This window comes from Amyelois transitella, chromosome 18, assembly GCF_032362555.1.
Source record: "Amyelois transitella isolate CPQ chromosome 18, ilAmyTran1.1, whole genome shotgun sequence".
NCBI classification, from domain to species: domain Eukaryota; kingdom Metazoa; phylum Arthropoda; class Insecta; order Lepidoptera; family Pyralidae; genus Amyelois; species Amyelois transitella.
Window position 1 is genome coordinate 712,627 of NC_083521.1, and position 26,086 is coordinate 738,712.

Sequence of the window (26,086 nt, forward strand, 5' to 3'; positions counted from 1 at the left end):
CACTGTACTTATCAATGCATAATATATACTCTTCTATACATAGATATGGATTCCCGTTGCGTAGATACCAGCCGACCTTGACCTCTCTGCGCAAACGCGGTGCCTTCAGTGCATTTATTGAGCATGCACTTTGCAAGGGAAGGGATTGGATGCAATTTGAACGGTCTACTATTTGCTCAAACCAAAAACATTTTTAGAAAATGAATTGTTGATTTACAAAAACGTTACATACATACATAAAAACATAAAATCACACCTCTTTCCCGGAGGGGTAGGCAATGACTACCTCTTTCCACTTGTAATTGAAAACACTTCCACAATAACGTTACATGGTAACCGAATTTCGATATAAATAATACTCTTCTACCGAAACCAATATTGAAGGAAGAAAAAACAATTATTTTTCGAATCTAGTTTTTTAATTACTTTTCGAAAATGACTGAATACAAAAAATATGCTGCATTTATATCGATTGCGTGCAAAGGGGGAACATAAACAAAGAGTCTGTGCAAGAATAAAGGCATAGGTGCACGTAATCTATCAACATAAACCAGTACCTACATAGGTAATGGAACGGAAATTCTCACGGAAGCAAATCCTGAGGCAAAAGCTGGTTAATAAACAAAAAACAGTTTTCGATGACAGAGCGAAGTAGAAAATATTTTAGAAATTATTAAAAACAGATTTTAACCCCCCGTACAATGGCACGCGCGACGCGGTTTTTCTCGTGCGAAATACTATCGCTGTTTCGCTTTTTATTACGACGTGAAACGAGACAGCGATAGTTTTTCGCGCGATACAAACTTGCGTTGTGCGGTAAGGAGGAATATCAAATACTAGCTGTGCCCGCGACTTCGTCCGCGTGGAATAATTATTTTGGGCATCATTGAAGCCCTAAGAATGAATAATTTTCTCCGTTTTTTTTACATATTTCATTATTTCTTTGCTCCTTATAGTTGCAGCGTGATGTAATATAGCATTAAGCCTTCCTCGATAAATGGTCTATTTAAAACAAAAAGAATTTTTCAATTCGAACCAGTAGTTCTTGAAATTAGCGCGTTCAAACAAACAAACTCTTCAGCTTTACAATATTAGTATACCTAGATGTAAAGATAGGTAAATTATTCGAATTATAACAAGAATCATCAGTCGCTCGGTGACCACGGATCATTGTAACATGATTCGACACGTCCGAGATAAAATAAAGGTACGTTAAGTGCTAATTTAATATCTGTAGTACATACATACATACATATGGTCACGTCTATATCCCTTGCGGGGTAGACAGAGCCAACAGTCTTGAAAAGACTGAATGGCCACGTTCAGCTATTTGGTTTAATGATAGAATTGAGATTCAAATAGTGACAGGTTGCTAGCCCATCGCCTAAAAAGAATCCCAAGTTGTAAGCCTATCCCTAAGATAAAAACTACACCAACCTCAGATTAATTTGACATAATATGTAGGTACCGTGGGTTTACAAAAAGCCAACAGCCATGTTATTGTTATTGCTAACGCATTCAAGTCGGTGAATGAATGTATGATTGTTTCATTGTGTTGACCTCGATTACAGCTGACAACAATTTTTTTAAGGATTCGGGTGTTCAGGTCACGAGGCACAAGGCTGAACATACGCAAAGATACATTGCAATTTAGCTATTAAACCCAGGAAACAAAGTTCCATTTGAATTGACGACGAAACTTGATATGCCTGTAATCTGCGCTTTGCAAATTATACTGATAATGCGTTGCAAAACAGCATTCACTGAAATTGAGACGTATGTGTGTCTGTGAAAGGTATTGGAGGTCAGATGGTAGTCAGTATTTGTAAAACCTAACTTAATCTTGGATTGTGGTCATGAGCGTCTGTGGTCGAACCGTTAAGGTGCTTGGTTATGCGCATGCGCATATAAGGCAAATGCCACCGCGGCCATATACCAATGACTATTTTCGAAGTTATGTACATTAGTTTGAATACTAACCGATGCTCTTACGGTAAGGGAAAACATCGTGAGGAAACCTACAATTCCTGCATCCAACTGGATATATAACCATGGTCCAACTGATACGGGTTAGTTTACCCTACAAAGGTTGCAAAGGTCAGGTGGGAGTCGCTTCGTGTAAAAACCTGACTCACCCAATTCAGGATCACTCCATCTGTTTCCCATGGCTGTCGTAAAAGACGACTCAGGGATAGGCTTATAAACTTGATTCTTTTAGGTAATAGGCTAGCAACCTGTCGCTATTTCGAACCTCAATTCTATCATTGAGCCAAACAGCTGAGCGTAGCCTATCAGTCTTTCCAAGACTGTTGGCTGTCTTTTCCCCCGCTAGTGATATTTATCGTGATATGTATGTTTTATTGCCAAAATTTGGGCGGTTACAAAATAAATATATATGAAATATGACAAACAAACAGATGGATTTGATGTTAACTACTGTGATTACATAATTATACAGATTGACATTGGCATGAATAATGATCATTGGTATAAAACTACGCACTTTTGTGAACGAAGACTCTACTTCGATTATACTTACATGGCGCTGGATCATACATACATACATATGGTCACGTCTAATATCGCTTGCATTGTAGACAGAGCCAACAGTCTTGAAAATCATCCCTGCATACTTCTTTCGCTTCATCCACATTCATGAGTCTCCACGCAAGCTCATCAGTTCCGGGTATTTTTGACCTGATCTTTTGCCAGGACGTTCACGATTTGATCAAGGTACGTTCGTGCCACCACGGTTCACATTTACACTCTCCTTGCCTATTTGTTTAGACAACCTGCTTTCATTCATCCTCTCCACATGACCACCTAATGTATTCCTTTATTCTCTGTCAATATACCCTCTTGTACGTGTGGTTACCGGCACCAATAAAAAAAAGAATAACACCACTCCGTCTAATTCCCTTGGATGTCGTTAAAAGCGACTAAGGGATAGGCTGCAACCTGTCACTATTTGAATCTCAATTATACCAACGTGGCCTATCATCCTTTTCAAGACTGTTAGCTGTCTACCCCACAAGGGATATTGACGTGACATTATATAATGTATATATATACACCTATCTTTCACATTCTCTTTCACATCACAGCTACAAAAGTTAATTGGGAGAAATCAAAACCTTCCATGATAAAGGTAAAGCGCAGGTGTATGTACATATATCGCAATAAATCAATACTTGGTGGAATTTCCTGGAACCGAGGCGGTACCACGCATGGACTGATAGCATAGAATCAATCGGAACATGAATATATTATTATGTAAATTATTATGTACAAACATCTACTCCGAGACATTTAACATACAGTCAGCAACGTCATTTCAATAGTAAGGTTCCTTTGCAAGGATTACGGAGGCTGACGGGAGTCACTCCGTGTAAAAACCTGTTGGCTATCCAGTTTCATGGTCGAAGAGCGTACCAACGTCCTCTGTCTAGAGAGATGAAATGAGGTCCTCTGTCTAGAGTGATGAGGATTAAACCGGTACTAACGCCAGGGTGAAAGAAGAACATCTTATTCCTTCTTGGGCTAGGAAAAAGAAGAAAGTATCAATTACGATGGTAGGTGGATTTTGGTGGGATCACTGAAAAATAAGAAGAAAGTATCTACTCCGATGGTAGGTCGAGTCGAAGGGGTCGGCGGTGGGATCACTGGTAATTAAGAAGAAAGCATCTACTCCGATGGTAGGTAGAGTCGAAGGGGTCGGCGGTGGGATCACTTAAAAATAAGAATAAAGACCACTCGATTACCTCAGAAACTTAAGGTCGAAGAGCACCGAGTAGCCATAGCTTACGTCCGTCTGTCCGTAAAGTCCGAGGCCAATTTGAAGAGATCTCAGTAGATACTGAGTGTAAAGAGTGCCGATGATAAATAAATACAATAAAATGTACAATGATGGCGTAGATGAAGGGTTATCTGCGATAAGGGCGACATACCAAAGGGACAACGCAAATGGGACTGGCTTCAAAACTGGTGATACCAAATAATGTAAATGAATTGTTAGGCCGACAGCTGAGAAAATTAGATATAATTTTAAAATACTATTCTAGGGTTCTTGTCTATATACAAGACAAATTTAAGGAAGAAACCATACTATTTTCTCGCTCAATACATTTGTACAAGAGGTAGTTTACAAGAAAAGAAGATGACAAACAGACACATTCACACACACACTTACTTCGCACCGCGTTATCTGAGAACTGCAAATTCAGCTTGCCGACTACGTAGCCTGCAAAAGAGGCACGTCTGTCATATAGATGCATATCTTTAAAACATGTTTTTTCTTTATCTTTATAAATATGAATTGTTATTTTATGGAAATTTGACTTATAGTATTTAAATTTCGTCAAGAAAAAGTTTCAGACAAAACTAAAAGAGGATTTTTACTTTATTCCAATCGAATAATAGAAATCAACATTTTAAAATTCGGATTTTGATCAAAGACTGCGGAGCACGAGAACAGTTATTTTTTCATAGTATTCACTGGCTTTAATAAAAGAATTACGTTAGTTTTAGACTGATCGATAAAAATATATAAATCATTTTGAGGAAGCTGTTGGCATCACTACATAGTATAAAACAAAATCGCTATTTTAGTCTGTTTGTCTGTATGCTTAAATCTTTAAAATTGCGCAACGGATTTTGATGCGGTTTTTTGTAACAGGTAGAGTGATTCAAGAGGAAGGTTTTTATTTATAATAACATTTATAATTTTGCACCCGTGCGAAGCCGGGGCTGGTCGCTAGTGTTATATAAAGTTGTAATTGTATTACCTTACATCCAAACATACGATGTATAAGTTTGATACAATTGTCATTGTAGTAAAAACAATTTGCATTGTCCAAGAAATCCCACACGCACTGACATCAAGATGTACGATGAAACTCAACTTCGACTTCCGTATCTAATAAAAACATTTTATAAACCCATACGTTCTAAGAGATAAGATTCGTATTTCTGATATTTTTGAATGAATAAACTCAAAAATTACTGAAAAAATTAACACAAAAAAAGACTTCTTAATTTATCAATATATTAAGTAATATATATGTAAACAAGTTTTGCTAGCACTGCTTGTAATAACTGTCCAAGAGTTTATTAAATATGAAAATCTTTTGGAATCTGAAACAAGGTTAGAAGAAGTTAAGTGCCTAAGTTCAAGTTACTTTTCATTCATTCATTTATATAATTACGTTTATATCCCTTGCGGGGAAGACAGAGCCAGCAGTCTTGAAATACTGATAGGCCACGTTCAGCTGTTAGGCTTAATGATAGAATTGAGATTCAAATAGTGACAGGTTGCTAGCCCATCGCCTAAAAGAAGAATCCGAAGTTTCTAACCCTATCCCTAATTCGCCTTTTAAGTTACGGTACTTATTTTGTAGAAAATAGGTAAAACCTTGGTTGGACCGAAACGTAAAAGAAAGGACATTGGAATCTACACAAAAACACGTTAGGTGAACAACCTCAAGCTTAGTACAAAGGCAAGACAATCTTGACTCTCATCTCAAGATTTATCAATAAGGGCATACCGGTTTGCAAGTTCATTGGTCTTCCAATCAGTGGACATGTTTCACATGCAAATTAAAATGGGAGACATTAAACATGTACAGTCGGGGTCAATCCGATTGGTCATAAAATTAATATCTCATGAAAACATAAATTTGTTGAACACAAAAATAAAATTCTTCTATCGTGACAATTTTATGAACCCGCGCTAGTGAGTGGAAGATGAAAACTTATTTCTGATCACTTGTTTGACTGCTAGGATAACCCTAAAGACTTAAAAAATGATAAATCAAATATTAAAACAGCTAAATTGGATTTTACATTTGTTCCAGAAACCCTCAGTTCAAGGGAGGTTATAAAAGAGTAAGATGATGGAAGGAAGGATATCATTGATGACAATTCTGGCTTTCCAGAATGCCCTTCAGGTTTGTTTGGATTCAAGGATAAGCTGAAGGTCAGTCTGCTTCCGGTAACCCTGCTGAGTATACTGGTATGCAGGCCTGGGCAAGCCTGTAATGATTTAACGTTAGCAAGTAAATAAGTTGTACTGATTTAAGAGATATAGTGCCGTCTGGTTCCCGGTACCAATACAAAAAAGAATAGGACCACTCCATCTCTTTCCCATGGATGTCGTAAAAGGTGACTAAGGGATAGGCTTACAAACTTGGGATTCTTTTCTAAGCGATGGGCTAGCAACCTGCCACTATTTGAACCTCAATTCTATCATTAAGCAAAATAGCTGAACGTGGCCATTCAGTCTTTTCAAGACTGTTGGCTCTGTCTACCCCACAAGGGATAAAGACGTGACCATATGTATGTATGTATGTATTTAAGAGATACGAGGAATTTAAAAAAGTATATTGCTATGATATAATCACACAAAATTTCTTATTATAAAACAAAGTGCTACTATTAACTTTGAGTTCCGCAAAGTCTATTCACAGTTAATTCTTGATTGTGATAATAATCGATCAATCAAAACCAATTAGCTAATAAAATAATGTGGCCTGTCAAATCAATTGAAAACCAATTAGCTCAACTATAACCACAGATAGAAAAAGCAGTAAATAAAAGTTCCGGCGCATTACAATGAAATAATCGATTCAAATAAATTCTCATTTGGTTTCGCATCTTACGATCTACTGGTACTCTCGAATCAATTTCAATATTCAGGCCTCTTCAACAAGGACAAATGTATCGTTGATCATGTTATACGAATCCGTTATAAGACTATGGTTTATTTTGATCAAAAATACTTATCTAGACGACATAACACAGTAATTTTGTGCTTTCTTCGGATTTGCACAAGGTTAGTGGCAAAATATAATAAGAACCCGATTTGACAGTGACTTAAATTAAAAAAATGGTAGTCTGTTTAAAACTGCGCAGTAAATTGGATGAAATTTTTAAAATGACAATAGGTCGAAGAACAACTAATCTTATGTAATGATCCAATGTATTAATGTAATTTTATTACATAAAATCCAAATTAAAACAATAAATATGAAGCAAATAATGTTAATTCACAGTCATACATTTGCAATTGCAAAACAGATCGCGTGCATTATCCATTGTTTCTAATTATTCGCAACAAACGCGCAGGAATCAGGAAATATTTATCCAAGAGCATCTTAGCTTAGCCTTTGCCTTGAAATAATGAAAAAAAAATATTATGAAATGATGATGATTTTTAGAGCAACCCTTTTGCAACAAGAAAAGTTGCACTACAAACATTTTATGAGTTGCCTTTATTGGACCAATTTTGAGAATGCGCGTGAGTGCCATAAAGAAATGAAATTAAGACCGTCACGAAATTCAACTGAATATGTTTTGCAAATATTATATTGTATATTATACTGTCGTAAAATGCGTCTAAGGGATAGGCTTAAACAATTAGGATTCCTCTTTTAGGCGATGGGCTAGCAACCTGTCACTATTTGAATCTCAATTCTATCATAAAGCCAAGCCGCTGAACGTGGCCTTTCAGTCTTTTGGTGACTCTGTCTACTCCGCAAGGGATATAGACGTGATTATATGTTATGTTATATTATATGCTGATGCTGTTTAGTTTGAGAACAAATAAGTATTGGCATATAGTCGGAATGTGATAAATTAATCTCATTCGTATATCTCCGACAGTAGCGGCCAAGCAGCATGAACAGGGTTTGGAATTTCAAACCAGTATAATGCTTATGCATTGGTAGGCATTCGAATGCAAGACATTAGAATCTGTTCTCTGCAATTTTAATCTGCTATGTGTTAATCGGTCACGGCAGAAGAATCAAAAGAATAGAATAGATTTATGTATTTTCAAAATTGGATACAAGGTGTATCACTTATTGACGTCGCATCACTTAAATCTTATTGTAACTACTATCGCTTCCAAAGCGCATGTGTGGAAGAAGCGGCGGAACAAACTACACTGCAGTATTTTCACCGGACGTCAATTTACAAATATAGATCTCTTAAATCTAAATTGTGGACAAATGCACATTGTCTACATTTAAAAAATATAAAAATAGCCTTGAGATAAGCCAGTGCTCTTTTATACTATTTAAGACTGATGTCTACTTGGCTGTAATATTGGAACATATCATATCACTGTCATCCAACTCTTCATCTAAATGTTTGTCAGTGACCGATATCCGTAGGACCCAATATAGTTAATCAAATGAGAATACGTACGTACATGTCTATTAATTAAATGGTTTTATTATCTTGATAAAGCTGAGCATGGCCTTTAAAAGACTGAGAGCCTTATACATTGTCAAAAGACTGAAAGGCCACACCTTAAAAAAGATAAAGACTTGATTATATGTATGTTCGTAATCCTACTAATTATTATAAATGCGAAAGTTTGTATGTCAGAATGGATGTTTGTAACTCTCTCACGCGAAAACTACTGAACCGATTACGATGAAATTTGGTATGTCGGTAGCTGAATACCCAGAATAACATATAGGCTACTTTTTATCCCGGAGTTCCCGCGGGATTGATTCCACGCGAACGAAGTCACAAATAAATTAAGAGCAGGATACTAAATCAACACAAACAAAGGCCAATCAAAATTTTTGACCAAAGCATATAATGGATGAAGTATATACCTCATCACTTGCAAGATTAATGATAACATGACATGAGGTAAATGTAACATATTCTCCGGGAGGACTGGCTTTGGACCAAATATGAGGTGATGTCAATAACCTGGTCGCTGGCCTGGTGCCAACTCGGTACCACAGCGATAGAAATATTTGCATGTCCCGATGCACGGGTCTAGGGCTAGGGCAGTCGACAGAGAAAAAATAACATTAATATTTCATCAAATCAAAAAATACACCTACATTCATTGAATATTTACAGTCACTATTATATATTTTTCTTCCTCCTAGCTTTAGCTACAGCCTTGGCCAAAAGTTTAGGCACCCCTTAAAAATACACAATGCATGTTTACTATTGAAACAATGAATAAATACTTATCTTTAATGTATTGTCAGGGTCATAAAACGTTACCTGGCACAGTAGGTGGCATATTTTGAGGTCATGAAAAACCCTGGTCACCGAAAACAAAAGATTTCAGTTTTTTGTAATCTCATCAGTGATTATATGACCAGTTGTGTTCTAGACTTCAACTAGTAAACGAGCTGACATTTTTTTTGAGCGACAAATTGACATCATATTAATTCTAAAATGCCCAAAAAAAGTAAAATTACTATTGAAAATCGAGTGAAAATTGAACTTTTACACGAACAAGGGCGATCCCAGAAAGAAATCGCCAAGTTGGTGAAATGTTCGCGTTGCGCTGTACAGTCTGCCATCAAACGGTTTGCCGAGACCGGTACCCACGACGACAAACCACGAGCAGGCCGAAAACGTGTGACTACGGATCGCGAAGATAGAAAATTGGTTCGAGAGTCACTGAAAAATAGGAAAAAAACTTCATCCGCGCTTGCTGCTGCCTTGTCAGATGAAGCTGGAAAGTCAATAAGTTCGCGAACCGACAGAAGAAGACTCGGGGAAGCAGGCCTTAAAGGATGCAAAGCCAGGAAGAAGCCTAGGCTGTCAGAAACTAATTAAAAGAAGCGCCTAGAATAGCTTTACAGTACCAACATTTCACAGAGGAAGATTGGGCTAATGTGGTGTGGTCTGATGAATCTAACTTTAAGGTGAGTCAATTCTAGTAGTTTTCTTATAATTAAGAACGTTTCCTTTTTAGTTCCACTCTTATAATACAAATTATAATCAATTTTCTAATTGGTGTTGTTTTTTCCTCAACCAGGTTTTTGGGACACCGGGTGTGACCTTTGTGAGGCGACGTATGGGCGCAGAATACCATGCAGATTGCGTTGTACCTACTGGCAAGCACGGCGGAAGTAGCATTATGATCTGGGGCTGCATGGCTGCTGATGGCGTTGGTGAAATGTTTGTTTGCGAATGTCGTATGAACAGTGAAAAGTGCATTAAAGTACTCGAAACGTCTCTAATGCCATCGCTAACAAGCATTTACGGTGACACCAACCTAGACGCTGTCATTTTTCAGCAAGACAACGCACCGTGTCATAAGTCAGGGACTGTGATGCGCTGGTTTCTTGAAAATAATATTGAGGTATTGGATTGGCCGGCGCAGCCTCCAGACCTCAACCCAATTGAGCATCTTTGGGGTATTTTAAAGCAGAGGATCAAGGAGCATAGTATTTCATCAAAAACTGCATTAAAAATGCATTAGTTCAAGAATGGAACAGTATTTCTAGGAATGAGTTTACAAAGTTAGTACGCAGCATGACGGCTCGAATCAGTGCCGTAATAAAATCTAAAGGTGGACCTACTAGATTATAAGCTTTTCTTGTTTATATTAACCTAATTTTTAAGAAATAAATAAATATAGAAAATAAAAGTAGTTTTACTTCATTATTTTAATAAAAGTTGGGGGTGCCTAAGACTTTTGGCCAAGGCTGTAGTATTGGATCGATCATGGTCACACATCCATATGCCTGAATGTGCAGGTTTCCTCAAGATGTTTTCCCTCACCGTAAGAGCGTCGGTTACCATTTTAAATTATGTACATAACTTTGTGCCGTGTGGTTCTCGGCACCAATACAAAAAAGAATAGGACCACTCCATCTCTTTGCCATGGATGTCGTAAAAGGCTACTAAGGGATAGGCTTACAAACTTGAGATTCTATTTTAGGCGATGGGCTAGCAACCTGTCACTATTAGAATCTCAATTCTATCTAAAAGCGAAATAGCTGAACGTGGCCTATCAGTCCGCTCAGGACTGTTGGCTCTGTCTACCCCGCAAGGGATATAGACGTGATTATATGTATGGATGTATGTGTACATAACTTTGGAAATATTTGGTACATGGCCGAGGTGGGATTTGAACCTGTGCCTTTCTGGGCATCACGCATTTTAACCGGGCACCTTACCGATTCGACCACCGACTCTCTACTACAGTCATTAACATTAATTCACTATCAATAAATATTATAAAATCCCCCTATTTACTCTGTCTGTATGTATGAGCTAATCTCGGAAAGCTGGGAACGGAATTTGATTCTGTTTGAAATGGAAGAAAGAGGGTTTTTTGAGGAAGGTTTATATCTTTATAAGGTATGCTACTATCCATACATACATAAAATCACGCCTCTTTCCCGGAGGGGTAGGCAGAGACTACATCTTTCCACTTGCCACGTTCTCTGCATACTTCCTTCCTTGCTACCATCCAACCAGTCAATATTACTTAAATGCAGAGCCTGTCACATATTATTCATTCATTTACATTTTTTTTATATAAACAATGTGCATTCGTCCATGATTAAGATTTGAGAGATTTCTATTTGTAAATTGACGTCCGGAAAAAATATTTATTTTAGAAATTCTGACACGCGACAACCCTACATACTCGTATGTAGAGGCGCAGGCGCAATCGAATTAGTTTCACGCATTTTACTAGGCTAATCATCACTATGGTTGATGGAACAAGTGTATTCAGTACATGATGTGGCACTTGTAGGGAATAATGATTGACTGATTAGGCAGTGACTCCATAGACATGTTCGCATTTGTCGTTAAGAGCATATCAAACTAAATGCATGTAGGTACTATTCTACTTGCGAAATGTATTATTTGCTTTGATAAAAAAAAATTAACTTCATCGTAAGATGAATTCGGCCATGTACCAATGGCTATTTTCAAAGTTATGTAGATTAATTCGAATGTTAACCGATGCTCTTACGGTGAGGGGAAACATCGTGAGGAAACCTGCACATTCAGGCAACTGGATGTGTAACTATGATCGATCCAATACTGGTTATGTATGTAAATACATACATATATATATATCCCCTGCGGGGTAGACAGAGCCAGCAGTCTCGAAAATACTGAAATGCCACTATCAGCTGTATGGCTTAATTAAGGAACGGAGATTCAAATAGTGACAGGATCCGAGTCTGAGGATCGTCATCGTAGCACTACGAGATATAGGTCTCTTTAGTCGCATTCAACGACATCCACGGCAAATGTATAGATCAGAACTATACCAACCTTTCGGCACATATACGGCACGACAGAAAGTCGGTTTTGATAAATTGTTTAACTATCTAAATATAAAAATAAAGATTAATTATTTACTTTTATTATTAACTTTCATTGGACCTTTGTAGACGGAAGAAACAGTCTGAGGTTACCTACGCAAGTCAGTGTACGCCTTCATATATAATGTTTTGTGGTTTTTGCTCGACGAGCGTCACGAGGTGGGAGACAGGTGTCAATGGTAATTACCATCGAATGGTGATCAGTATTCAGCGATGTCAAGGAGAAATAGTAAGTTATGAGGAGGAGGATGAAATCTATACTATACCATCGATCCATAATTTCATATCCATTCTTCGAAAAATACTAATATTATAGGGAAGATGTGTTTGTTTGCTTGTTATATGAAGTTATTTATTTTTATTAATTTATTTCTTCAAATTTCTTCCAGGGTTTCGGCACCAATTTTATTCAATTCGCGAACTACGATATTAGAGCTTCACAACAAATAAAAGCAGACACACACTTTAAATTATATATATATTGAAAAATAAAAGCGACCTAGAATTATCTCTTTGATTACGTAGTAATTTTGATTTTTAAATTTTCTTACCCAAGTTCTTTAATAAAAAACAAAGGACATATCCAAAACCGTTCCTTCAGTATTTGCTATAAACGAGAAATGTACGCGAGCCGTGGACAAAAGCTAGTTTGGGATAAACAATAAATTCTGATCGATACTGGTGTTACGGGGAGTTATTCCGGTCTGATCTGCCAAACGGATCCACACTTCATTGGAAATCTAAAGTAATTGTAAAGAGAATAACGGCGAATTTTAAAAATGTAAAAAAATTACCATCTAGGATTTTAATCGCGATTTTCAAAGATTATATTGCTGTCTCTAAAAGTTCGTTTTTTTTTCCTAAGTCATAGAATATGAGCTGTAGGCATATTGCAATTAAAATCTTAAATCTGGTCGCAAGTGACAGGTTGATCAACTTTATTCAACCGTAGCAAAACAAACTAATCAAATTGGTTTACAACCTGCTAACCGGCTCTGCACACGTTCTACGTTACAAATAATAGGATCACTGTCTGTTGTTGTGCGATAATATGTTTTATTTAGAAGGGGGAAGGTCTCAAATGCTGTGGTGAGGAATAACGCGTAACTACTTCCTGTTGAGGAATGACGTTTACCAATGGTGGTTTAGATTGCTGGATTTGTGCGTCAAGATTCGAAACGGGTCTGGGACCCTGGGTTCATACATACATATGGTCACGTCTATGTCCCTTGCGGGGGAGACAGAGCCAACAGTCTTGAAAAGACTGAATGACCACGTTCAGCTATTTGGCTTAATGATAGAATTGAGATTGAAATAGTGACAGGTTGCTAGCCCATCGCTTAAAAAAGAATCCCAAGTTTGTAAGCCTATCCCTTAGTCACCTTTTACGACATCCATGGGAAAGAAATGGAGTGGTCCTATTCTTTTTTGTATTGGTGCCGGGAACCACACGGCACAGGTTTCGACAGTTATATTCCATAATAGGCGAACTCTGGGTCCCTTCGTCCAAAACATTTAAGTCGTAATACTATCAGTACCATGGCGTGTAGAAATAAAAGCATGACATTCCAGCATTATCTAGGAGGTTTGCCACAAGTGCTCGCCATTGTTATACCTAAAGAGATGTTTAGCGGGAGGCCTGGTTCATTAAATATGAGCTTTTTTTGTTCACTACTAACTTATTCCTATACGAGCTGTTTTTGTTCACTACTAACTAAGCAAGCATTTTACACGATTCTCAATTTTGGACTATTATGTCAGGTAAACTAAGTTCTGCGCCGGGCACCCATTCCCACTCCTTCATCATACCCAGGAAGTCCTTGAAGTACGCTTATTGACACTCTTACTTCCTTATGAATACCACAGCATGTAACCTTACTTATATACCTGAATTTCTACCGTAAAATAGAACGCATGTATTTGGTGGAGTGCCAATACTACCGCGTGCGTTTGACGCGAGAAATATTACTTTTGTGCTGAATCAATAATGATAATGTATATCTGGTAGTGTATTGTATTGTAGGTACATACATATAAATATCACAATATTTCCATGGCTGGTTGACGTCAGCCGTGTCTGCCGTAAAACTATTGCCAAAAACTTTTTTCTGCGTATCGGTCAGACCAGCATGAAAAACAAAATGTCAGTAACATACAAACATAAATTATGCGATAAATGCATGCATGTAATAAGACTACACACAGGCTTATCGTGTTGTGTAACATGTGTTACATATTAATAAACTTGCTCAATTGTGCGACAAATAAGTTAGTATTCCACACTACGCACTTATAATTATTGAATGAATTAACTGCATAAAATTTCTTGAGTGATTATTCCATGTCAGAATATTATTTTGGGCGATGTCATGTGGTGTTTTCCCTGGCATTTTAATATAATAAGATCACTGCATCTCTGTCCCACAGATATCGTAAAAGGCGACCAAGGAAATGGCTTATACATTTGGGATACCTCTTAGGCGATGGGCTAGCAACCTGTTACAATTTGAATCTCAATTCCATTGTTATAAGCTGAAAGTGGCCTTTCACTCTTTTGAAGACTGCTGGCTCTGTCTACCCCGTAGGGGTAAGAGATATAGACATGATTATATAAATGATTGGTTTCTTTGTTTATATATTGGGCAAATCTTTAGAAATATTGATTGATGATGATGTTTAATAAGTAATAGTGAATGTGATTAGATATATAGATGGATAGATGCTTTCATAACTTTGTCTAAAATAGAAATTAAACGGAACATAGGTGCTTGTCTACAAACAATGCCACATAAAGTGGTGACTAGTTGCATAATAACTATTTCCCACACATGGTCAGAGGCCACAGCCTTGTTATTTCAATTTATGTAATAAACATGCTTTCACCATAATGAAAACGGCAAAAAACCAGTTGGTAGCCGGGGACTGTGTAGTGTTTTTACTAAGATTTACGAGTTTAACTCTTTTCTGCTGAGAGAAGAGAGGGATATTCCTATGTTTATTGTCAATACATTTGTGCCCCTTGTCAATGTATTATAGGTTTATAGTAAGTATGTTAATTATAATTCTCACACACACCAAGGTTATCTGCGTAACCCAATGGTAGACTGTTAAATAATGCTATTAACATAAAGTCCGCCTATTCTAATTTAGAAATTTTAAATGATACAAAATCTAATAAATAAATAAAAAATTGCACAGTTTAAGACAGCAAACAAGTAGCTTCTTACAGTGAAGACAGTTACGATTATTATCAAATTGAGAAATGTATACTGCCAAGAATTGAAGTTAATTTTTTATAATTCAATAAATTATATTGCACACAAAAATAGATAAACTAAGTATTTATCTGTTTGTAACACTTCACATTATTTGGATAACATGGAACATATTATTGAAAAGATTTTACAACATTCAAGCAAGCTAGTGCAACAATAAACAACCAGTTTGTAACCTATATTGGCAAAATAAAAATAAAAGCGTGTTTTTATTGTGTTGAAAACTGTTTTGTAAACTAAAAATAATCATATCAATTTATAATTTAGGTTGAAGTGACCATAAACATCAAAACAATACTACAATATAAAGAGATACAACATGTATTATTGTTTCATAATTATGAAATCAAATTACATATACATTACTTCAAATAAGCAATGGTGCAAAGTACAGTGCCACAAGATAAAATGAGCCAAACAAAATAACTGTGGCGATGCGCATGTAACCTCGGATAAATCTGCTATAATATAACAAAAACAAGATTGGGTACCTGAATGGAGAATCCGGTTCACACCACCCGTCATTTTGGTTATGCACTGACGGCAACTATTTCACTTAGAGCGCCAACCGAGAGGCACACTTCATTCCTGGCAGACCAGCACCGAAATCCAGGCAGCAATTATAAAAAGAACCGAGTTTCAATGTCACAGAGTAAAGGCTGCGCGAGGGTGACTAGCGAAACAGCCAGCCGCCAGGTCGCAGTCCAACGCGCGACTAAACTAACGACGCACGCGCCCTACACAATAATAGTTGAACTTATTTACCTTCTCCCTCATGGAAATTAGTTTCCCGATGTTTATGTCCTTCGGTATCAGCCATGTTCAATTTATTTATTTCGAGACTTGACTGAACATAGCGAACAAAATTTTTCCAACTCGACGCAGTTTGACAAATTTGACAACATCAAAAAAGGACGTGTCATTGTCAAAAAAATATGGAGGCAATCGGTATTTATCGAAATTATTTTTAGTTTCCACATTTTTAAAAAATATTTTACCATGTTCAAAAAAAAGGAAAATTTTGGAAAATCATGTATATATATATATATACTCAAGATTATTATTATAACGCTATGATTACACATGATGATCACTAGACAGATTTCCTGTGGTACTTACATGATGTAGTTTTTGCCTACTCCTCCGCTGGTGTGATTTTATATACATATATCACAAAAAGAAGCTACAGCTATACCTTATATAGGTATGCATAATGTGTACACATAATATTTTCATAAAATTTTCGAATCGGTATAATAGTACTGAAATATAGAGATGTTTTTATTCGGGTTAAATAAAAGAAACTGTGATAAATACGTCAACGTCAAAGCTGTCATATTATTCAGCCCCGCGACTGCGACTGCGCTGCGCTCTCAAGCGCTCAACTCAAGCTCGCTCAAGCTAAAATAGAAAGAAGTACATAGAAGTGGCAAAAAGGTGTCGAATTTCATTAATATAATTGAAATAAAAATCTTGTCTAAAATATAAATAACAGACAAAACCAAAAATCACTATATAATGCAGGTGAAGTTTTGTACTATTATTTATTCATCATAATATGTAAATAGGATAACTGTAACTCTCTTCATTATATTTTTAGAACCCAAACGAGGATACAGAATGGAACGATGTTCTTCGTTCCAAGGGAATTATACCTCCGAAGGAGAAGGAAGTGTCCGAAGCCGATATTGTGAATATGATAGAAGAGACCATTCAACAGAAACAAGCAGAAAGTAAGTAAATATTGAGGTTATTTACCACCAACACCTGTTAACAAAATAAAGTTTTACTGTAGTATAGTGTTAATTAGATCCAGCCTGAAGCATCAGCCGGTAAAAACGATATTATTTTTACTTGTTTCAGAAGACAAAAAGCTCTCAGAGTTAGATTTAGACGGACTTGACGAGTTAGAGGACTCTGAAGATGAAGCGATTTTAGAGGAATACCGACGGAAACGCATTGCAGAGCTCAAGAAATTGTCAGAGAAACCTCGATTTGGCGAAGTGAGGGAAGTGTCGGGGCAAGATTATGTGCAGGAAGTGAACAAGGCAGGAGAGGGGATTTGGGTAGTTATACACCTGTACAAACAAGGGTGAGTGCAGTTTGAATACAATGGAAATAAAATAAAATTATTGTTCTTTTTATAATCCTATTTTAAATGTTTTCTTATCAGTTGTATATTTGTGTTATGAATTAGCTGTTTAGATTGTACATTTCTACATCTGCAAATCATAATTCCATCTAAAGCCAAACAGCTGAACATAGCCTTTCAGTCTCTTCAAGACTGTTAGCTTTTTTTACCCCATAAAGGATATAGACGTGACTATAATGTATGTATATGCAAATGTTATACCTGGACCATCAATTTAGGTAATAAGTTCTTCATCTATATTTAAAATATTATTTCAGTATCCAGCAGTGTGCCCTCGTGAACCAACACATGCGGCAGCTTGCGGAGAAGTACCCATATACAAAATTCCTTAAAGCATTCTATCAGACATGCATCCCTAACTATCCCGAGAGGAATCTGCCCAGTGTGTTCGTGTATTACGAGGGTGACATGAAGAAACAATTTGTGGGCTCACACGAGCTCAGAGGCACTGCTCTAACTTGCGATGGTAAATATCATGTTCCTGTAGTTGAGCGTCCTTCCTGCTAAAGTTATATGTAAAAGTTTATAAGAATCTAAAATCTATTAAGACAGATTTTGATGTCATTCAGAACAAAATAAAACCCAGAATGACACAGGGTACTTTTTACATACATACATAAAATCACGCCTCTTTCCCGGAGGGGTAGGCAGAGACTACCTCTTTCCACTTGCCACGATCTCTGCACATTTCCTTAGCTTCATCCACATTCATAACTCTCTTCATCAAGTATGTTTTATCTTGAATTTTTCTATTTTATTATTTTACCAAAATTGTTTTTCAATACCAATGTCTCAACCTTTTTGGCATTTAATTACAGAACTTGAATACTTATTGGGTCAAGTGGGCGCTGTGGACACAAAAATAAAGGAGGATCCCAGGCCGAAGATAAAGGACAAACTGTTTACAGACCTCGGAAACAATGATTGGTGATGAAGAACTTGTGTATAGCTCCTGTACAGTCTTAAGTTTTTGGAATTTTACAATCACATATTGACATGTATTATATTTTTATAAAAAATATTTGGTGATGGATGTCAGTTGGTCTGCTGCTATTTATTTTACATTTTCCTCATGGACCAACTGACATGCACTGCTAGTTGTGTCCCCATAATTTACAAAACCTTAGATTTGCTAAAAAATCATCAAGGATTATCAAGGCGTTGCTTGGGAAACTTTCAAAAAACCTAATTTCTGTAATTTTATACATAAAATAAAATAATTAGACTTGTTCTAAAATGTTGCTTATGCTCCTTTCTATTCCTTGTTTAAATTGAACATTTTAGTCATTATTCAGTTAGGTGCAGAGAATATTTAGATGGAGCCTTTAATACCTACTTCTTTGATGAGTTCCAGTTACTCTCTCACTTTTCTGGAGAGGAGCCCGGAATGCGTCTTATTATGTTGATAAAAAATAAAGGAAGTGACTGATTAGAGTTTGTAAACTGCCAGTGCTGTGACTGGTTAAAACTCCATGTAACTTGATGAACACTTTATAAAAAAAAAATCTTTTTGCAACTTTCCATTAGAAATGCATTTAATTTTGTTTCTGCAATGGATGGTCTTTTTCCAAGTATTTTATTTTACTATTTTTAAATATTTTAATTACATATCCTTTGAATACTACTGTATTAAGTTAAGAACAACATGAAAAAATATAATTTTCATTTTTTGGTTAAGTTTTAGATTGAGTAATAAACTTTTAGTTCATCTTCCAACATGATATTAATCATAAAAGATTTATTTTTTATTTACGTCACATCAAAAATTGCATAGTGCTCAAAGGATTAATATATAATTTATAATTTTAAGTTATTAATGCTAATAAAATAAAAACTGTTGGTGCTATAAAATTGTTTTATTTTTCTTTTATTACATTTGTAGAAGTATGTAACCCTACAATACAAATTCAAATACATTGGGTAGGTACCTATATTAATATTTATTTACAAAAACAACTTTGTTTTCATACCTCATCCTCTGAGTTATAAAACTCTCATTTTCTTCTTTCACAAAAGTACCTATCATCCTTTTTTTATTAAGCTTATTGTATATACTACATGGAATTCAGCCAATATGTTTACGAGTATGAGATGGATACTCATCACAAACTGTTATTTTTGTCAATAACCTACAAATGTACCACCAAGGCTAGAAGAGTTCTTTAGCTATAAAATTTTTCGTTTTAAAACAATAGTATTATATGGTCAATCATATGCCAAGAATTCATGATACACGGAACTGTCCTGCTAGAAATAGAAGCAGTAAGTAAATTTGAGTGGTTTGATATACATTTTCTTATTTATATGAAAATTATACTGGCCATATAACTCATTCCAAAAAATAAAGGTACAATTTAAATATTATACCAAGGTCGTCTGTAGACAAGCATTTGTTTTTGCTCCGAATGCCAGAGATTCCTATTCAAACTATTCTGAGGCAGGAAGTAGACTAGTTGCTTATTGCAATTCTCAATTTGTAGGGATGGACAGGTTGGTTACACTATTCTGAAGCTGGTGAATCCCACCAGCGCCCCACCTCCTCTCCTCTGTGGGTACTCTTCAGCAGCCTCTATGCAGGTTTATGGTGGCTACGCACTTGGCGAGACATGTCTCGACGGGGTGCCGGCCCGCGGCGCCCAGCTCGAAGGCGGCCAGCAGCAGCCGCGCCGCGTGCTCCTGCATGCCGATCACCAGCTCCGGCAGCTTGTCCAGCGCCGACTGGCAGATTTCAGGTTGATTCGATTCTAGGCATTCCAACACCGCGTTCAGACCTGTTGGGGAACATTTGGAGGTGACTTAAATTCTGTGGATTAGATTTTTGTTTTGATAATCAACTTTACAGATGAAAGGTAACATTTGAGTGATTTTTTGACGCTGATATCAGCTGTCTATATTTTTTTACAGATTATTTCAAGTGTAAATACTTGCAAACCTGTCACTACTTAAATCTCAATTTTATCATAAAGCCAAACTGCTGAACGTGGCCTATCAGTCTCTTCAAGACTGTCGGCTCTGTCTACCTCGCAAGGGATATAGACGTGACAATTTGCATGTATGTATTTACATGAATTATTCATTTTATTTTAAAACTTTCAATTTCAGTTTGTGTCAAACGTCAGCTAGGTGATCTCAATTCTATCTTAAAGCCAAATGCTGCTGAGCTGAATGTGGCCTATCAGTCTTTTCAAGACTGTTGTCTCTGTCTACCCCGCAAGGGATATAGACGTGATTGTATGTATGTATCAGCTAGGTGAAATCCGTGGGAAAACTTTTGAAGCAAGTCGCTTCCAACAAAGCGAGGTGAAGATCTTTGGTGGAGCACGATGATGAGGGAGGTCACTGACCCGGCGCGGTGTCGGGCACGGCGGGCAGCAGGCGGGCCAGCAGCGCCAGCGCGGCGGCCCGCAGCGGCGCGTGCGGCGCGGCGCACAGCGGCGCGGCGGCGCGCAGCACGGCGCCCGCCACGCCCGCGCCGCCCCACGCGCCGCCGCGCCGCCCGCCCCACGACTCCAGCTCCTGCAATGTTCATGGTTAGACAAGGTGCTAGTGGAGATAAAGAGACCGTGACGGCGGCTACCTTTACCACTAGCTAGAGACTAGAGATAATAAACTAAAAAAAAAAACTAATTTAGAAATAAATTTTTGTGGAAGAATGGATAAATGTTTTTGAGTTAAAATATTGGAAAAACTAATTGGATGTGAGACCCGGCTAGATAGATTTTTGACTCTTTTGCACTTATATTTATAATTAAAATGCTCGCCATAATATATATGGAATGAATTGCCTGCTGCTATAATAAATGGGTATCTCTTTGATAGACATTAGACACAGTCTTCATCGTCACTTACCATAAAAATTCAATATTGAACAAAAAACGAATTCCCGCGAGAAGGGAAATTATCATGGTTTTTTGGCTTAACGAGGGCAAACAGACGTACGAATACTACTCTAGTTTTAAATACTGTGTAGCGGGAGCTATACTATACAGGGTGACTTTTAATTCAACTTCATAAATTTAACTGGTAAGTGTACTCATCTAAAGGATATTTAAAAACGTTGAAAGAAAAATATCGGTTCATATTTCAGAAAGAACGAAAAAAAATAAAAGTATCAAAATGCACGATCCTAAATACGTAATATCACCCCGGCGGAAAAGCGACGCGTGCTGAGCGATCTCGACAACTCTGTACTTTACTTGATCTTGATACTAGAAAAATAATTTATTTTTCAGACATTTATTTACATGTTTAGTTTTAATTTCTTTTTGTAGTATTGGTCTTTAATAAAGCGCATAACGTAGTTTTTGAGGGTTTTTTAAATGTGAAAATGATGACTTTTTCTGATGTTTAATTTAAATAAAAATAGGCTCAAACGGCTCAGAAGCATGGGTATAGTCTATGTTAAAAAGGATGCAGTTGTTTTAAATGTCACCCTGTAGTATATAAGATCTTCCGCCAAGCAAGGTGTGATGCCTGGGGAGCCGCGCGACAGACGACATTGTGTCGAAGATTGTATACATGCTCCAATCCGAGAAATCTTTGCTTGCGCGATTTAGACTTGGCTCTTTTCGACTACTGACAGCGTCGCATGATTTTGTTTTAGTAACATGTGACGTAGAGATGTCGCTACAACTGTTACAAAAAAAAAATAAAATTAGTTACCTGTATCATGGCGAGCAGCTCCTCGGGCGGGTCCTGCCTCCGCTGCAGCGCCCGCAGCGCGTGCGGCGGCGGCAGCGACGACGCGGGCGCAGACAGCTCCGCGTTGCTCAGCGAACTTAACGCCGGTATCGAACTGTTAAGACATAGCATATGAATATTAACAATATAATATCTACTTCTTTCTCCATAATTAATACCGTGTGGTTTAGGGAACTTTGAACTTTAGAGTAGAACCGATTTGTATGAAAGATATTTAGTCGTAAAAGGCGACTAAAGGACAACTTTATAAACTTGAGATTGCACCAAGTTGCTTAAATGTACTCGTGAACAACGAATGTTCGTATTACTCAAAGCAAAACAGCGCTTAAATGCGCCATCTAAGTTACAATAAATGAGTCTGAAAAAGTTAACATAGTATTTAATTTAACCACCATCACATAGATGGCGCTATACATAAAAACACGGGGTGAACTGCACAATTCGTGGCCGGATAGCAAGCGACCGGGCCAGCAATCTCTCGAGGCAGCTCCGTCCACCCCGCACCGCATCGGGACATGCTATATACTAACGCTAGCGTGTCTCTATGGGCGTGTAACAGCTGCGTGGCCCGCTGCGGCCGCGTGGTGAGGTATCTCCTGAGGAGCGCGGCCACCCGGTACTGGAGAGCGTTGTCGCGGCTGCTCTCGCGACCGCCCTGTTGTTTCAGCATGCCGAGGAAGCACTCCACTATGTTGTGCACTTCGGAGCTGGAACAATATCACACAATTGTTTCGTGAACTGATCAAGTCGACGTCACTCCATAGCTCCGTAGATCTACCCTACTATTTTTTTTTCATATTTATTATTCTATACCCTCTGTGTCGAGGCTATTGGTTTTTTATATTTATTTTGTATAAAATGCATGCCCATACTTATATAAATATTGCTTTCTCAGTAAGTGATTTATTTTATGTAAATCTTATGAGAATAAAGTTATTCTAAACCGAAAACTGATCAAGTCATAGTGGGTATCATTGTATTGTCTTATCATTATCAATGACACACTTAAGGAAGATAGAATAGAATAGATTTATTAGACGGCCTCTGTGGCGCAGCGGTAGTGCGCTTGTCTGTGTCACCGGAGGTCCCGGGTTCGAATCCCGGCCGGGGCATGATGAGAAACGAACTTTCTCTGATTGGCCTGGGTCTTGGATGTTTATCTATATACGTATTTATTATAAAATATAGTATCGTTGAGTTCGTATATATTTATTATTATTATTTATTATATGACATGAAACGGGACAGCAAGTTTCTTGCGCAGTAAAAAAGGCGCGTGCCATGCTACGGTTATGGAAGTCGCATATAACCATCAGGACACTGTGATACCTTTAGAACATACATACATACATATGGTCACGTCTATGCCCCTTGCGGAGTAGACAGAGACAACAGTCTTGAAAAGACTGAATGACCACGTTCAGCTATTTGGCTTAATGATAGAATTGAGATTCAAATAGTCACGGGTTGCTAGCCCATTGCCTAAAAAAGAATCCCAAGTTTGTAAGCCTATCCCTTAGTCGCCTTATACGACATCCATTGGAAAGAAATGGAGTGGTCCTATTCTTTTTTGTATTGGTGCCGGGAACCACACGGCACATACCTTTAGAAATCAAAGTTATATATATTACTTGACACAAATTCCTACATTACCTGACGTTGTCCGAGAAGAGTTCCTCATCAGGTAGGACCTCTATAGCGGCGAGGATGTGCAAGTGGTGCCGCTGGTGCTGCAGCAGGGAGCCCCGCAGCAGAGCCCCGGCCAGGGGCAGAGCCCTGGTGCCCGCGCGCTCCATGCGAGACCAAACGCTGCGAATGCCGGCCTCCATGCGTTGTAACCTGTTGACAAAGCATCAGTTATTTATTAAAATGTATGAGGAAAGTGAGCTCTAAATAGAATAGAATAGATTTATTTTCAAAATTGGATAAAAGGTATCACTTATTGACGTCACATCACTCATATCTGTTTATAACTACCACCACTTCCAAAGCGCATGTATAGAATAATCGGCGGTACAAACTACACTGCAGCATTTTCACCGGACGTCAATTTACAAATATTGATCTCTAAAATCTAAATCGTGGACGAATGCACATTCGACGGCCTCTGTGGCGCAGCGGTAATACGCTTGTCGGTGACATCGGAGATCCCGGGTTCGAATCCCGGCCAGGGCATGATGAGAAACGAACTTTCTCTGATTGTTCTGGGTCATAGATGTTTATCTATCTAAGTATTTATTACAAAATATAGTATCGTTGAGCTAGTATCTCGTAACACAAGTTTCAAACTTACTTCGAGACTAACTCAATCTGTGTAATTTGTCCCGTATATATTTTTTATATTTTATTTATTATCTACATTAAAAAACAAATGAATGTAGAACTAATTATATCAATACGAATATGATCAGACTGACATCCCAACCTAACGTGAAGACCAAACATAATTTTAATTTATCATAGGTTTTCATACGAATCATAATAAGACGACATTTAGAAAAAAAACAATGGTAATATTTTGTAGTTTTAAGGGCAAGCATGCCAGCCTCCATGCACCGTCAGTCAGTCAGTCAGTCAATCAGTCAGTCAATCAATAATACACAGTACATGCAAATCACTTACCAAGTATTCAAATAGCTCACGTAGAGAGAGGCAACTTAATATATTTAATAAGCCTTAATAGGATTTCGAGTGATGAAGAAATAGTCCAAGTCTTAGGGACAGAAGATACTAGTGGCCATTCGGTAATGGCATGACAACAAACATACATACTTACATGTAATCACGTCTCTATCCCTTAGCAGGGTAGGTAGAGCCAACAGTCTTAAAAAGACTGAATGGCCACGTTCAGCTATTTGGCTTAATGATAGACTTGAGATTCAAATAGTGAAAGGTTTCCAGCCTATCGCCTAAAAAAGAATCCCTAATTTGTAAGCCTATCCCTTAATCGCCTTTTACGACATCCATGGTACAGAGATGGATTGGTCCTATTCTTTTTTGTATTGGTGCCGGGAACCAAACGGCACTTTCATGATTTTGGACAGAGAACCAAAATATTTGTAGAAACAGGTGTAGGTTTTGAGAAGGAAAATTCTAAAAAAAAACAAAGCTCCAATAAACGTCAGCCAGTACATCGAACGATATCTTCCTGTATCCTGTAAGGCTGCTACTACATCACTTACTTACTACTGCGGTGCAATGTGCCGAAATGCGTCTTCACCTCCGCAACAAGTTGCTGCCACTTGTTGCGGTCCTCGGCCAGCTCCCGCCAGTCCTCGGGTCTCAGGTTATGCAGGTCCTTCTGGACCTCATCGGTCCACTTGTACCTAGAGCGTCCGACTGGTCTAAAGAACAGTTGTGGTACACTCTAGTTGTAAGTTGTAATACCCAATTATGTTACAGTCACCTTCAGTCGCGCGCAGATGATCCAAGAACCAAATATAATTATGTATAGGACCTTCTTTTTTCTCTTTAATAGCCTTCAAAAACAGATGGTTCGCAATTTGACATGTATGTTTGTTCGCGTTTATCTCGCGTTTCGCTGAACCGATTTTGATGCGGTTTTCAGGAAAATGCTAATTACACTTGGGAGGTTTCAAAAGTTTAGCCGACTTCCAAAAAGGAGGATATCGATTAGACCCGGTTCTCTTGCTTTTTACAAAAGTTATTGAAACTCTATTTATCATTAATTAAATCATCAAAATTGTATCAGTAAATTCTACCAAAAATTTTTGTGGATAAAATCGTTCATCACTTACTTTGCATATGTAGATTTCACAATAAGCAGAGAAGCTTAACACGTTTGGTTTTCATACAGGCGGATCAGGTATTCTTCCAATAATTCACGG

General features: G+C 37.5%; 3 protein-coding genes across 6 annotated transcripts in view; 1 reads left to right on the forward strand and 2 right to left on the reverse strand.

Moving 5' to 3' along the window:
• The window catches only part of LOC106135261 (atlastin), a 32,257-nt gene extending 15,953 nt beyond the window's left edge, over window positions 1-16,304 (reverse strand). The window contains exons 1-2 of one of the 4 annotated variants that reach the window (XM_060949209.1): window positions 16,151-16,283; window positions 4,190-4,240 (exon numbers count right to left, since the gene is read on the reverse strand). In XM_060949209.1, coding sequence (XP_060805192.1) covers window positions 4,190-4,240; window positions 16,151-16,205 — 106 coding nt within the window. In that variant the 5' untranslated portion in view covers window positions 16,206-16,283. The other 3 variants (XM_060949210.1, XM_060949212.1, XM_060949211.1) reach the window with 3 other exon arrangements.
• A 425-nt stretch (window positions 16,305-16,729) lies between these two features.
• Window positions 16,730-19,005, forward strand: LOC106137873 (viral IAP-associated factor homolog). Its single transcript, XM_013338809.2, has 5 exons — window positions 16,730-16,909; window positions 16,986-17,118; window positions 17,249-17,477; window positions 17,795-18,003; window positions 18,356-19,005. The coding sequence occupies exons 1-5, from the start codon at window positions 16,904-16,906 to the stop codon at window positions 18,466-18,468; spliced, it is 690 nt and encodes a 229-aa protein (XP_013194263.1). The 5' UTR covers window positions 16,730-16,903; the 3' UTR covers window positions 18,469-19,005.
• Window positions 19,006-19,374: 369 nt separating this feature from the next.
• LOC106137851 (integrator complex subunit 1) overlaps window positions 19,375-26,086 on the reverse strand; it is a 49,881-nt gene continuing 43,169 nt past the window's right edge. The window contains exons 31-35 of the mRNA XM_060949044.1: window positions 23,892-24,077; window positions 22,769-22,945; window positions 22,200-22,332; window positions 20,882-21,053; window positions 19,375-20,308 (exon numbers count right to left, since the gene is read on the reverse strand). Coding sequence (XP_060805027.1) covers window positions 20,097-20,308; window positions 20,882-21,053; window positions 22,200-22,332; window positions 22,769-22,945; window positions 23,892-24,077 — 880 coding nt within the window. The 3' untranslated portion in view covers window positions 19,375-20,096. The remainder of the gene's footprint in view (window positions 20,309-20,881; window positions 21,054-22,199; window positions 22,333-22,768; window positions 22,946-23,891; window positions 24,078-26,086) is intronic.